Consider the following 15,619-nt stretch of genomic DNA (forward strand, 5'->3'; position numbering starts at 1 on the left):
GTTCAAAATTTATGTAAGGGAAGATTATATAGTCTCGATGATTCAGAACAGCGCGAGAAGAAACCTCTTCACCTCACCCGTGTACAATTCTTACCAATTGTGAGGCTGAATGTGAGCCGTGAGGTCGAACGAAAACAGCTGACACTGAAAAACCCTGGATACTTTTTAACTTATCAAAGCCCCATTTAAGAAGCTACAGAAGGAATAAAATGATGAAGCGCTATGGTGCCGGGAGCGTCTGGATCTGGCGGGTTACGCCGCGCCGCCTGCCCGTCTTTCCGCGGCGGACCCGGAAGGGCCTGTCCGCGTGAGGCGGCGTTTAGAGCCGGCTCTGGTCGGTCACTTACTTGGGTGAGGAGGACTGAAGCCCGCCCACCTGCTTCCCTCCGCCTCACTTGAGAGTTCCTTTTAAACTGCGCACGGGAGCAGCCCCAGCGCGCCTCTTGCGTGCTAGGCCCCGCCCCTCGGGCGGCCCGTTCTTCCTTCTCTGTTTGGCCGCAGTCCCTGTTCATCAGCTGTGACGCCGCTTTCGCCTGCCGGAGCCCCGCCCTTTTCCGAGATCCCTGAAAACAATTTTAAGATGGCGGCGGCGGCGGCGGCGCGGAAAACAATGGGGCCGGGGCGGCGGGGACAGGCCGAGGCCTGAGGTGGGCAGCGAGCGACTGCCTGGGTTGGGCCGAGCGGGGCCAGAGGAAGACCCCCGCCGCGCGCGAGCCCGCTCCGCAGCTTGCGGGGCCATGGCGTGGCCGTGAGGCAGCCGGGCAGCCGGCGGGGAGCGGAGCCTGCCGTGCCAGCCGGCCCCGAGAGGCCCGCCTCGGGCCCGGCCCGTGCAGCCCGCGGCCCATGGTGCTGCCCACCTGCCCCATGGCGGAGTTCGCGCTGCCGCGACACAGCGCGGTCATGGAGCGCCTCCGCCGGCGCATCGAGCTGTGCCGGCGCCACCACAGCACCTGCGAGGCCCGCTATGAGGCCGTATCGCCCGAGCGCCTGGAGCTCGAGCGCCAGCACACCTTCGCCCTCCACCAGCGCTGCATCCAGGCCAAGGCCAAGCGCGCCGGCAAGCACCGGCAGCCGCCCGCCCCGGCCCCAGCTCAGGCCCCGGCCCCGGCGCCCGCCCCGGCCCCCCGCCTCGACGCCGCCGATGGCCCAGAGCACGGCCTCCCGGTCGCGGTGAGTAGGGCTCGGGGAGCAGCCCCTTCCTGGGAGATGCTGCCCCTGACGCCGCCCAGGGCCCTTTGAGACTTCCCCAGTGCCCGCAACTTCTCTGGTCTGACTCGGGGGAGGCTAACATGGCAGGGACTGAGTGGTTGTCATCTGCGGGAAATGGCACTGTGGCGTTACTTTGGGAAAACATGACCCTAAGGACCTTACATTAAGGTCCCGGGTGGGAAGGCTGGCGAACTGTCGGTGAAAGGTTTTTCTTCCAGATTGGATTCCGAAATTTTGAGAACTTTATTTTGGAAGAAACTGGCATTTAAGTTGCCTGTGATAGTGGCTTCATTTATTCTGCAAATGTTCATTGGGTCCTTGCTCTTTGCAGGGTCAGGGCTTAAATATGGAAATAAAACGGCCTTTAGTTGACCAAACTGTTCTGCATGGAAAATCAAGAATCTTTGGAAATCTTAGTAAAGACATAGTACTGCTCATTGAGGTGTACAAAGGTATTCTTTATTTAGGCAACCCTGAAATTTGTGAATTTGTGATTCCAGCAATACTGTTGACAAAGCCAGTTTTCATTATAAGCCTGTTTAAAACCTCTGATGATATTAGAGTTTGTTGGTAAATTATTATGCCCTTTGGGTTCTCAGTAGATATTCGGGAAATTTGTTGGTTAGAGGTTTTCCTTCCTGAGACTGATTATAAGGTTCCTTGCTGTTGTTTTCTTGGTAATTTAAAGTTTAGAACAAATGTTACCAATTTAATTTGTGTGTTTTTAAATTCATGCCTCTGTTAAGGTCTCACCTGGGCTGTTGCAGTACTCTTCCCTAATTAGTCTTAAGGTGTTCGGTCTCTTTCACCCTTTAAATGCTAGGTGTGTCACAGCCCCTATGCTCTGTTTGAATTATTTTCCTTATTCTCTCCCACACTAGCTTGGGCTACTGGACATCTCATTGCTTATTGTTATCAAGTCTTACATAGTCAAGTCTTCTCATCCTCACTTTTCTTGTCTGTAAACTGAGGATGTGTTTGGTTTCCTCTAGGATTTTTATAAGACTCAAAAGAAATGAGTGTCGATATGAAAAATATTTCATAAATGGAAAGGCTGCCTGCAGGACCCTCCCCCATCACCTTTCAGAATCCTGACATCCTTCAGGGCCATCTCATCTTCCTCTTTAAAACCAGTTTCCACCCTACCCCACAGCAGTTAGAATCTCCTTTGTCAAAACATTTAGGAAATGTATTGTCTGTGCTATTTATTTTAAGCACAACGTCACATAGTACTTTAGGACATGTCTTGCAAACAGACTGTAAGCCCTGGGAGACAGGGAGGGGTGCAGCTCACAGTCAAAGGAAAGACTTTTAAGAGTTGTGGGGGGTGGGCTTCCCTGGTGGTGCAGTGGTTAAGAATCCGCCTGCCAATGCAGGGGACACGGGTTGGAGCCCTGGTCCGGGAAGATCCCACATGCTGCGGAGCAACTAAGCCCGTGTGCCACAACTACTGAGCCTGCGCTCTAGAGCCCGCGAGCCACAACTACTGAGCCCACGTGCCACAGCTACTGAAGCCTGTGCGCCTAAAGCCAGTGCTCTGCAGCAAGAGAAGCCACCACAATGAGAAGGCCGCACACCACAACTAGAGAAAGTCCACGCGAAGCAATAAGACCCAACACAGCCAAAAATTAATTAATTAATTAATTTTTAAAAAGAGTTGTGGGTGGTAATTCCGTGTAAGTAAATAGTGAAAGCTCATAAAAATCTCAATTTTACACTCACATAGTTACCTTGAACCACCCCCTAGAATGTATATTAGTAGTGATTCAGTTTGTTTAAAGAGACTAAGAATTTAGATCCCCTATGATATTTTTAGTCCTAAACTACTAGAGAGAAATTGGACATGCTGTTTGAAGAGAAATTAATTCTGAGTGTGTTAGAACTTGAGTCTGGCCTGTCAGTCATTCTTTTGGGTGATTAGGTATGCCATGTTATGTTGATGTCTTATCGCATTAAACCTTGACCCATGGATTTCATGAGTTAAACTTTAGAATGGAATTGCTCTTCAACCTCCTTACTAGGAAGAAGGACCTTTTTCACTTCAGTCTCCAAGTGATTCTGGGTGAGCTCTTTGGCCTTGGAGTGGGGTTTTAGGAATGGAAGATCAGTGTCACTAAGAACACAGTGGCTTGTTCCGTTTTAGTGGCTCCTTCAGTTCAGAGAGGGGGAGAGTCCTTGCCTTGGTAGGATTTTGGCTTGGAGAGAGAGCACAGCTTTGCCAGAGAAATGGAGGGGAGAAAGTGCCTCTCAGTCATTGTTATTTTTGACAATTCTGTGTATGTTTTTGATCTAATTAATATTCCTTACATAAGGAATATTATTCTTATTTTTTTTCCAAATGTCCTGTAGTACTCTTAGGCAGTCGTTTCATAGCAAAGTTACCATTGGTAAACCATTTGTACAAGTGAAAAGGGATCAAGTCAAATTACTAGTAGAGTACACCTTCTGCTTATGTTTTTCCCCTTCTTAGGATATTCCACCACAACAAAACCTTGACCACTATCTTCCTACTGTAGATACTGTTAGAGATGGATCAGAAACAGTGCTTCAGACTTTTTTCTACTCTAATTGTCAAGGAATTACCTCATTAGGTTTTCTTCATACTGTGTGTGCTCATTAAAAACCAAATAGTAGTTTTCTAATGATAGGATTGACTTTTTTTTTAATTTATTTATTTTATTTATTTATTTTTGGCTGCATTGGGTCGTCATTGCTGCACGGGGGCTTTCTCTAGTTGCAGCGAGTGGGGGCTACTCTTTATTGCGGTGCACGGGCTTCTCATTGCGGTGGCTTCTCTTGTTGCGGAGCACGGGTTCTAGGCATGTGGGCTTCAGTAGTTGTGGCACGTGGGCTTAGTAGTTGTGGCGCACAGGCTCAGTAGTTATGACACAAGGCTTAGTTGCTCCGCGACATGTGGGATCTTCCTGGACCAGGGATCTAACCCGTGTCCCCTGCATTGGCAGGCGGATTCTTAACCACTGCGCCACCACGGAAGTCCAGATTGACTTCTTTGTATTAGGGATGCCAGATAATAGAGAATTATCCACTCACTTTATACATTCATTCTGTCATGAAAATAGTCTTCTACAATAGCTTGAACATTTCCTTTTAGTAAAAATTTTTTTTAATATTTATTTATTTTGGCTGCACCTGGTCTTAGTGGCAGCACACGGGATCCTTGCCGTGGCACGTGGACTTCTTAGTTGCAGCATGCATGTGGGATCTAGTTCCCTGACCAGGGCTTGAACCCGGGCCCCCCTGAATTGGGAGTGCAGAGCTTCAGCCACTGGACCACCAGGGAAATCCCTCTTTTAGTAAAATGTTATAAAGGTTTATGCCACATCCCCTTATCCACCATTGTCACACTTTTGCTGCTTACTCCTTAAGTCGTTGTGATAGTCTACCAAGAAATTTGACAGTTGCATGCCAACCATTCATGGAAGTTGCCTTTCCTGCTTAGTTTAGGCATGCAGTATTTCTCTCTCTCTTTTTTTTTTCTTTTTCTTTTTATTCTTTTAATAAGATCTTTCGCAGGACAGAAAAATTTAATTTTGATAAAATCCAGTTTATAATCATTTATTTTATGAATTGTGTTTTGGTGTTATGTTTAAGAACTCTTTTTATACATCTCTAGATTCAAAATGTTCATATTTTGTCGAGGATTTTTTGCATTTAAGTTCATGTAAAATGTTAATCTGTAATTTCCTTCCTTTCTCTCTTCTTTCCTCTTTTTCTTTCTTCTCTCTTCTTAACTTTTATCTGTACATAACTACACAAATAGTACAAAGAACATCTGCATACCCTCCTCTTAGATTCTACCCATTGTCATCATCATGCCCCATTTGCTTTATCGTTTGCATACATACCTCTTTCTGTCTTCTCTTTCTCCCTAAAACTTTTGTTCTCTGAACCACCTGTGAGAACACTGCACATATGGCTCTCTACCCCAAACACCCAATGTGTACCTTCTAAGAGTTAAGATAAGATGTGTGAAATCTTAATAATGATTTTGTAGACCGAACTTGTGTAGGAATTATGTAAATAACAAATTATTTTTAGGGAGTAGATATTTCTAAACATAAAACAGACATTGTTCTATAATCATATGGGATAATTTTAGAGAAAAGATGACTAATGTGGTTTTAGAATCCCATTTCTTCCTGTAACATTTGCGACCTTGTCATAGTACCATCTTTCCTTTTTTATCTTCAGTATCCCCTTTCCCACTGGGTCCTTCCCTTTAGCTTGAAACAGGAGCACATATTCTCCTTTCTTTTGTCTTTTCTCACCCTCAAAATAGTATTCTATCTCCTTCCTTCCCTTTGTGCTTTCCACTGCACTTCCCATTTACTCATTGCCCCATTGTAATCTGCCTTCTACCTCTTTTACTTTTCCAAAGCTGCCCCCTTAAAGGACACCAAAGATGGAATTACCAAATTCAGTGGCTTCTTAGTCATCATTCTTTTTGACTTCCTCCTTCCTAAGACTCTTCTCTTAGCTTCTACTCTCTTCTGATTTTCTTTCCAGCTTTCTGACTTTTTTTGTCTCCTTCCTGCTTTCCCTTATTAATTCATGCAACAAATATTTGAGTGCCTACTGTGGGCCAGAGCATATTTTAGTTGCTAGGGATACAGCAGTGAACAAGACAGATTGAAACTCTGCTCTTACGGAGACAGATCAATAATTTTTAAAATTAATTTTAAGTTATAATAAATGCTAAGAAAAAATTTAAAGAGTTATGTGATACTGAGTGATTTGTAGCAGCAGCTTTAGATATGGTAGTAGCAGCTTTGTCTTAATTTGGCCTGAATGACAGGAGTTTATGAATCAGCTGAAAGTTTCAGAAAAGAACATTCCAGTTAGAACCACCAGCACAAAGTCTTGGAGGCAGGAACTTTCTGAGCTTGCATGAAGACAGAAAGGAGGTCAGTATGGCCAGAGCAGCAGGTATGCAGCTGGTATGAGTAAGCAAGGATCAGATCAGGTGCAGTGAGAAGCAATAGCAGGATTTTAAGCAAAAACATCACATGATCTAACATTTTTTAAAGGCCATTCTGGTGCTAGATGGAGGATGTCTGGGATTGGTCTGGGTGAGAGTGGATGCAGTTAAAGCTTTTGCAATGTCTAGGCTGGGGCTGGTGGTAGTAGTGCAGATGGAGAGGAGGAGATGGATTCTGGACAGCTTCTTAAGGCAGAGGTGACAGAGGTTGCTGATGGACTAGATGGATTGGATGGGGGCAAATGGGAGGCGTTGAAGGGAATTCCAATTTTTTTGGCTTGAGAAACTTTCTTTGCACACTTTTTAAACATTCATGGTCCCCAACCAACTAAATTCTCTACTTTTTTCACTCAGTTTTCTTTTCCTGGGTTAATGTCATTGATTTTTTTTTTTAATATTTATTTATTTGGCTGCGTCGGGTCTTAGTTGTGGCATGTGGGATATTTGTTGCAGCATGTGGGATCTTAAGATTGTGGCGCTCGGGTTCTTCGTTGCAGTGCACAGGCTTCTCTCTAGTTGTGGTGTGCGGGACTCCAGGGCGCCCAGGCTCAGTAGTTGTGGCACGTGGGCTCTCTAGTTGTGGCTTGCGGGCTTAGTTGCCCTGCGACATATGGGATCTTAGTTCCCCGACCAGTGATCGAACCCGCATCCCCTGCATTGGAAGGCGGATTCTTAACCACTGGACCACCAGGGAAGTTCCTGTCATTGATTCTTTCATGGCTTCATCTATCACCTGTAATAATGAGATTCTCCAGATATCTCTACCAAGGTTCAGATCCAGCTGTCTATTGGACATTTCCACTTTGATTTCCCACATGTCCAAAAGGGACTCTCCCTTTTTCTTGCCAGTCTTATGTTTCTTCAGAGTATTTTCTCTAGTCCAGTTCATGCAAAGTAGAAACTTGGGAATTATCCACTCCTTTTCTTCATTTCCTGTTTTTTTGAGTTTTGTGTTTTGGGGTTTTTTTTTGTTTTGGTTTGGTTTTTTTGGGGCACGCTCTGCAGCATGCGGAATCTTAGTTCCCCGACCAGGTATTGAACCAGTGCCCCCTGCATTGGGAGAGCAGAGTCTTAACCACTTGGCCCGCCAAGGAAGTCTCTATTTCCATCTTTAAGTTGGTTATTTGTTCAACCAACATTGAGCTCCTGCTGGGAGCCAGAAATTGTGGTGGTGCCAGACCTGTGTGTCATGCAGTCTCTTGGGGAGTAGGTGGTAAACAGTTCATTGCAAAGCCCTGTTGAGGGCTGAAAAGCCTGTGGGAATACTAGGAAAGGGATGCCCCTTGGGTGAAGTTGGGTAAGTTTTAAAGACTTGACTTTTAAAATGGGTCTTAATATTTTGCCAGATGTTTTCCCAAAGGGCGTTGTATGAAACGCTAATTTCATAGGCTGTTAAAAGAGTTCTAGAGTTGAGCAAATTTGGGTGACACTGAGATAAACAAATTTAAAGTTTCCTTTATTTAGGATATTTCCAAACATTTAATAGGCTAATATGCATGCGGACTTGAGCTCTTATCAGTGGGCATCTAATAGGATTTTGATTTCTGTGGGAAACTAAGCAAAGGCACAAAATTATGACAGTGAGTAAATCTTTGAATTTAAGGCTTAAAGTGCCAGAGAGGCTGGAAGATAAAACTGGAAAGGTAGGAGTCATATCACGAAAAGCTTTGTCTTTGATACTGGGTGTTTGGACTGAATAATTTTGAAACATTGTGAATCCTGCCTCACACATTTTATGTTGACATTTTGAACTTTTCATCCTAAGTTTTTAAGCTTATGAAAAATTATAATGCATTGGTTGTGTTAATCAATTGTATATTAAATTACTGTAACAATTTATTAAGTGAAATATATGAAATAAGAAATTTATGTAACACATAAGTGCTACATATGTTTAATGTGAATCAACTATTTTAAAAAGAGGAAAGAAAAAGGGTAAAAATGCTGTTTATAGTTGCAGAGGATATAACTTCCAGAGAACTATAAATACTAACATTTAAAAATAAAATGGTTATATCATTTTTTAAAATGTTGCCAGTGGAACCTGAATACCTTAGTGATATGCTTTCATCAACCATTTAAAGAATGCTTTTCTTTAACAGAAATTTTGTTTATTTTAAGAAGGTTTATTATTTTTTTTTAATTAATTTATTTATTTTACTGCATGTGGGCTTTTCTCTAGTTGAGGCAAGCCGGGGGCTACTCTTTGTTGCGGTGCGTGGGCTTCTCATTGCGGTGGCTTCTCTTGTTGCGGAGCACTGGCTCTAGGCGCGTGGGCTCAGTAGTTGTGGCACGCGGGCTCTAGAGCAAGGCTCAGTAGTTGTGGCGCAAGGGCTTAGTTGCTCCGCGGCATGTGGGATCTTCCCGGACCAGGGCTCAAACCCGTGTTCCCTGCATTGGCAGGAGGTTTCTTAACCACTGTGCCACCAGGGCAGTCCCTGTTTTTTTAATTTATTATTTTTGGCTGCGTTGGGTCTTCGTTGCTGCGTGCGCAGGCTTTCTCTAGTTGCAGTGAGCGGGGGCTACTCTTTGTTGTGGTGCGCAGGCTTCTCATTGCAGTGGCTTCTCTTGTTGTGGAGCACGGGCCCTAGGCGTGCAGGCTTCACTGGTTGTTGGACGCAGGCTCAGTAGTTGTGGCGCACAGGCTTAGTTGCTCCGTGGCATGTGGGATCTTCCCAGACCAGGGCTCGAATTCACTTCCCCTGCATTGGCAGGCAGATTCTTAACCATTGTGCCACCAGGGAAGTTCTAACAGAAATGTTAAATCATTCCTTTTTCTTGGAACTTGCATTTCTTTTTCCTTTTCTTTCTTTCTTTTTTTTTTTTAATTGGAGTATAGTTGATTTACAGTGCTGTGCTAGTTTCAGGCACACAGCAAAGTGATTCAGCCCTACACACATATATATCCGTTTTCATATTCTTGTCTCTTATAGGTTATTACTATACAGTAAATTCCCTTTTTTGCTCTTTTTAAAGTTGATTTATAGGGCTTCCCTGGTGGCGCAGTGGTTGAGAATCTGCCTGCCAATGCAGTGGACACAGGTTCGAGCCCTGGTCTGGGAAGATCCCACATGCCATGGAGCAGCTAGGCCCGTGAGCCACAACTACTGAGCCTGCGCGTCTGGAGCCTGTGCTCCCAAGAGAGGCCGCAATAGTGAGAGGCCCACGTACCGCGATGAAGAGTGGCCCCTGCTTGCCGCAACTAGAGAAAGCCCTTGCACAGAAACGAAGACCCAACACAGCCATAAATAAATAAATAAATAAATTAAAAAAAAAAAAAAAGAAGAAGGAAATGGAAAATTTAAAAAAAAAAAAAAAAAGTTGATTTATAGGGAATTCCCTGGCAGTCCAGTGGTTGGGACTCCACGCTTTCACTGCTGAGGGCCCAGGTTTGATCCCTGGTCATGGAACTAGGATCCCACAAGCCACATAGCGTGGCCAAAAAAAAAGTCGATTTATACAAAAGAATATATGTAGCATTTATAGGTTCTGTGTGTTATATATATTTCTTATTTCAGTAAGTGGAATTACAGTAAATTAGTATACAACAAATAACAAGCACATTATAAATTTTTATAAATAATTAAGCAAAAAAAGTACAGGTTTATTATACATGCCTCCCTTAATGAGATGGATGAGGCTTTTCCCATCTCAATTTGTTCACATAACTGTGGATGAATATTACTTGCTGACAAAATGATAGTTCTTAATTCTTTTCCTATTTTTTGTTTGTTTTTATACATTTAAGTTCCAGTAATCCTTGTTCATATAAGTATAAAAGGAAGAAATATAATTATACAATGTTAATCAAGTTTTTGAAATTTGAGTTGGTATGCCAAAAATCACACAGTGATATGTATCATCAAAATTAATTTACCAATTAGACGACAGCTTGGTTTGGTACACTTTCAACTTTAATGAAAGCAGAGAATTAGAAACCATCTCACTTACAAAAGGATAATCTAGTCGTCAGTCATTCACTTTCTCAGTTATGGAGAAATGAAACACAAAGGCTTTACATTTATCAATTGATTGTTGATTATACCTGTTATTCTTTCACTTAGAAGGACCTTGTTTAACCTAATATACTCAAAATTGGTTGGGAAAATCAAAATACTGTTCATTTCAATACACCTTTGCCAATACAGTATTTTTTGATAAAACATTTTTATTTGCTTTAGATATATTTTCATCAAAACCTTAGAGCTGTGACTGTAGCTTGTTTAATGTATGAAAAATGTCTACCTAATTGGCAAAATGAGTCTCCATTTTCAAGTTAATCAGCTTTCTGTCAGAAAAAGTTTGCTTCATTTTTCAAATACAAATAATACTATACAACCCTGTGAGTACCATCTCACTTTTCTAAGGGAGAGTTCAAGAGCATGGAGCCTTGTCGTGAGTTTTGTTGCCTGCATAAAATACTGTGCATTGCCTGCATGTATTTTATTCATATTAAGCATTCATTTGAAGAGCTCTATGTTATTTGGTTAGTTGAGGATGGAAGAATGATGTCTTTAAATGAAAAATATCACCACTCCTGCTGCCCACTCTATGGCAGTCTTAATTCAAAGCATCCCAACTCGCAGGCCAAACTTTGGCAATTTAAGTGCTCAAGGCCCTTAAGTCAGTGAAGAACTATTGTGCCTAGCAGAGCAACAGAAGAGACTGGTATACGGTGAACATTTGGAGCAGCATGTCATTGGGGTGGCATCTGGCACCATGGGAATGAAACCCATGTGCAACACTCCAAGGTCCCTAAAATACTTTGAATGCAGTTCTTTGAAAATGGCCTGATTTCTCTAGGTGTCTTTACGCGTATGCCCTTCCCTAGTCTCATAATGCCTGACACCTGCTCACCATTCAGAGCTCTGCTCATGTGCCATCTCCTCTAGGACCTCTTTCCTAAGTCCCTCCTCTAGCCAGGCTAGGTACTTAAACCTATGCCAGAACAACCACACTGAGCTTTAATTAGCGTGTTTGCCGCTCTCCATTATACTATGAGCAATCTGAGAGCAAGACCAGTAGTTTAGCACCAGACCTCACACATATTTGGCAGTCAGCAAGCATCTGTTGAATGAATGTTAATGATATTGTGGAAGGAGCTCTGAATTGAGAGTCAGAAGCTGTATGTTTTTAGGCTGGGATCATTTCAGAGGTGGAGTTGACAGAGCTAAGACAGTAGGCCCTGATTTGTACCGCCATGTTCATTGCAGCCTTGTTCATAGTAGCCAAGAGGTGGAAGCAATCTGAGTTTCCATCAACAGATATGAATGGATGAAGAAAATGTGCTGTATACATACAGTGGACTATTATTAAGCCTTAAAAAGGAAGGAAATCTTGTATGTTGAAACATGGATGAACCTTGAGGACATCATGCTAAATGAAATAAGCCAATTGCAGGAAGAGGAATACTGCATGATTCCACTTATCTGAGATATCTAAAATAGTGAAACTCTTAGAAACACAAAGTAGAATGGTAGTTGCCAAGGGCTGGAGGGAAGGGGAGAGTGGGAGTTGTTCAGTGGACGTAGAGTTTCAGTTTTGCTAGATGAAAAGTTCTAGAGATTTGTTGCACAGCAGTGTGCATATAGTTAACGCTACTGTACTGTACATATAAAAAAGATGGTAACTTTTATGATATGGTTTTTGACCACAAATTATTTTTGAAGTATAGTTGAATTAGTGTTGTGTTACTTATTGCTGTACAGCAGTGACTCAGTTGTACATAGATACATACATTCTTTTTCATATTCTTCTCCATTATGGTTTATCACAGGATACTGAATACAGTTCCCAGTATATATACCAGTTTGCATCTGCTAATCCCAAACTCCCCATCCAACCCTCTCCCCCCAACCCCATGGCAACCACCAATCTATTCCCTATGTTCCTGATTCTACTTCTGTTTCATAGATAGGTTCGTGACCACAATTTTTTAAAAATTAATTACAAGACAAAAACTATAATTTTCCAAACGATATGCTTGGAAAATTTTTAGCAATTATAAGGGCTTTAGTTATTTATTTATTGGCCACACCTTGCTGGCATGTGGGATCTTAGTTCCACGACCAGGGATCGAACCAGTGCCCCCTGCATTGGAAGCACAGAGTCTTAACCACTCGACCACCAGGGAAGTCCCTAATAAGGGCTTCTTAATAAAGGCATATCAAGACATCCCTGGAGATGCAGTGGTTAAGAATCCGCCTGCCAGTGCAGGGGACACGGGTTTGAGCCCTGGTCCGGGAAGAACCCACATGCCGTGGAGCAACTAAGCCCATGCACCACAACTACTGAGCCTGAGCTCAAGAGCCCGTAAGCCACAACTACTGAGCACATGTGCTACAACTACTGAAGCCTGTGCGCCTGGAGCCCGTGCTCCACAGCAAGAGAAGCCACCACAATGAGAAGCCTGTGCACCACAACAAAGAGTAGCACCCACTGGCCACAACTAGAGAAAGCCCGTGTGCAGCAATGAAGACCCAACACAGCCAAAAATAAACAAACAAATAAATTTATTTAAAAAAGGATACTCTGTGGCAGAGTGTCATGTATATCAGAATTAGAGCGGTCCCCACTTATCTGCAGTTTTGCTTTCCACTGTTCCAGTTACCTGAGGTCAACCATTGTCCGAAAATATTAAGTAGAAAATTTTAGAAATAATTCATACGTTTTAAATTAGGTGCCATTCTGAGTAGTGTGAAGAAATCTTGTGCTCTGTCCCCCTGGGGACATGAATCATCCCTTTGTCTAGCATATTTACACTGTATACCCTATACACCCTTTAGTCACTTAGTAGCCATCTGGGTTATCAGATTGATAGTCACGGTATTTAAGTGCATCTAACCCTCATTTTACTTAATAATGGCCCCAAAACACAAGAGTGGTGATGCCAGAATTTCAGAGATGCCAAAGAGAAAGTGTAAAGTGCTTCCTTTAAGTGAAATGTATAGATTTCAGTACTATCCCTGGTTTCAGTCATCCACTGGGGGTGCAACCCCCTGGATAAGGGGGAACTACTGTACTTGGGGCACTTTTTAACTATATATCTTCTTGCCTACTGATGCCCTCCCTTTTCCACCTCTCCCCTGACTTTCATCCCTTATCACTGCTAAAATGAGTCACTGTTATTCATGGGAATATGTCATATCCCTTAGTTGTGTGGAGGTTTGGTTTCAATTCTTCACTCTTTGGGTCATATTATACACCTACACCCTTGTAGGTGTATAATATACATATATTATACGTATAATATACGTATAATATACGTATATTATATAATAATATAATATAGTATACTATATTACACTATATTATAATATAAGTATAATATAATATAATATATAATATAATATTATTAATTATAGTTATATTATAATATAATTAATATTATATTAATTAATTATTAATATAATATATTATAATTAATTATAATATTATAATTAAAGTATATTAATATACTATATATAATATAATATACTATAATATAATATATACTATATTATACTATATTATAATATAGTATACTATAATATACTATATTATAGTATACTATATTATACTATATACTATATAATATAGGTGTATAATATAGTATACGTCCCCATTCCTTGATTTGGAGCTTGGATATATGACTTGCTTTGGCCAATGAGACGTTAATGAGAGGGATAAGAGGATATATTGTATTTATGAAACAATAATTTTTTAATTCAGAAAACAAAATCTTGGAAATATTATAAAAATATGAAATATGTGCGTGAACTATACATATGAAATATGAGTAATTTTCCCAAAAAGTAAAGAAAAAGAAGACAAAGCCGAAAATAGAGAAGAAAATTAGAGGACCAGTGTAGGAGGTTGAACACCTGAAAAATAGAAGTTACTAGAAGAAAGAAATGATTTTAAAAATAATTCGAGGGACTTCCCTGGTTGTCCAGTGGTAAAGAATCCACCTTCCAATGCAGGGGACGTGGGTTCCATCCCTGGTCGGGGAACTAAGGTCCCACATGCTGTGGGGCAACTAAGCCCGCACGCCACAATATTGAGCTCGTGTGCCTCAACGAGAGAGCCTGAATGCTGCAAACTACAGAGCCCACGTGCTCTGGAGCCTGCGCACCACAACTACAAAGTCCATGCTCCCAGGAGCCTGCACGTCACAACTAGAGTGAGAAAACCTGCACACCATAGCTAGAAAGTAACCTGAGCGCCGCAACTAGAGAGAAGCCCGAGCGCTGCGACGAAGAGCCTGCGCACTGTAACAAAAGATCCCACGTGCCTCAACGAAGATCTCGTATGCCGCAACTAAGACCTGACGCAGCCAAAAAAATAAGGAAAATAAATATTTTAAAAATAATAATAATTTGAGAATTTAAGGGCATGAGTTGCCAGATTAAAAGGGCGCACTGTGCCCAGCACTGGGGAAGAAAATAGACCCACGCCAGTTATAAATTCTGAACATTCAGTTTAAAGAAGAGATACAAACTTCCAGCATGGGGAGGCTAGGGTACTAGGTCATATATCAAGAATCAGAGTATCTTTGGACTTCTTGGCGGCACCATAGGAATCAAGAGGACAACAGTACAATGCTGAAATTCTGAAGTAAAATGATTACCAACCTAGAATTCTATACCTAGGCAAAGTATACAACAAGAATGAGTATAGAATAAAGTCATTTTCAGAAATTAAGGATTTAAAAAATTTTACCTGTCACCCTTTTTAAGAAGCTACTGCAAGAAATACTCCATCAATATTGAAAGAATAAATCAAGAAAGAGTAAGACATTAGATACAGAAAACAGGAGACCCAACAACAAAAAAAATGACAGGGGTTCACTTGGAGGAGGATGATAAATGATACCAGGATGGCCTGTATTGATCATGTCTCTCCTTTCATGCTTTGCCAAGGACACTCATGGAAGTTTTCAGCTTTTCCCTGAGAGTGGGAGGTAGGCCACGTTGGGCTTAGAAGCAGAAGTACAGAGCAGCCCACTCTCACTGACCAGACTTCTGCTGCATGTCCAGCGCCTGGTCTACATGCTGCATGTCTTGCCATGTGCCCAACTGTGGAGAAACCTGTGTTTCCCAAGACTCACTCATGACCTCGCTTGCAACTTCCTCAGAGGGGACCTTGTCAACTTCCATAGAAGCAGAAGTCAGACCATGACCCAAGACTGCTCTGCTCACCTCCTTCTGGAGCCTCTGTCCAGTGAGATCAGTGCAGCTTGCTTCTTGCATGGCTGGTGTTTGCTTGCCCTCCCTTTTCAAGACTAGGTGGTATGTTGTTTGGGGATAGATTAAATGAGGGTGGTAGAACTATTATTAAAAGCAATTAACACAAAATCAGGATATTAGATATCTGTGTCAGGGGTTGAAGAGAAGGGATACAGGGGCTTCTAAGGAGAGCTCCTCAGACTTA

The 15,619-nt window shown here is 42.2% G+C and overlaps 1 protein-coding gene across 1 annotated transcript in view; it reads left to right on the plus strand.

Moving 5' to 3' along the window:
* The first annotated feature begins 569 nt into the window (after positions 1-569).
* MAML1 (mastermind like transcriptional coactivator 1) overlaps positions 570-15,619 on the plus strand; it is a 46,575-nt gene continuing 31,525 nt past the window's right edge. The window contains exon 1 of the mRNA XM_067732572.1: positions 570-1,170. Coding sequence (XP_067588673.1) covers positions 844-1,170 — 327 coding nt within the window. The 5' untranslated portion in view covers positions 570-843. The remainder of the gene's footprint in view (positions 1,171-15,619) is intronic.

This window comes from Pseudorca crassidens, chromosome 3 (genome assembly GCF_039906515.1).
Source record: "Pseudorca crassidens isolate mPseCra1 chromosome 3, mPseCra1.hap1, whole genome shotgun sequence".
NCBI lineage: Eukaryota > Metazoa > Chordata > Mammalia > Artiodactyla > Delphinidae > Pseudorca > Pseudorca crassidens.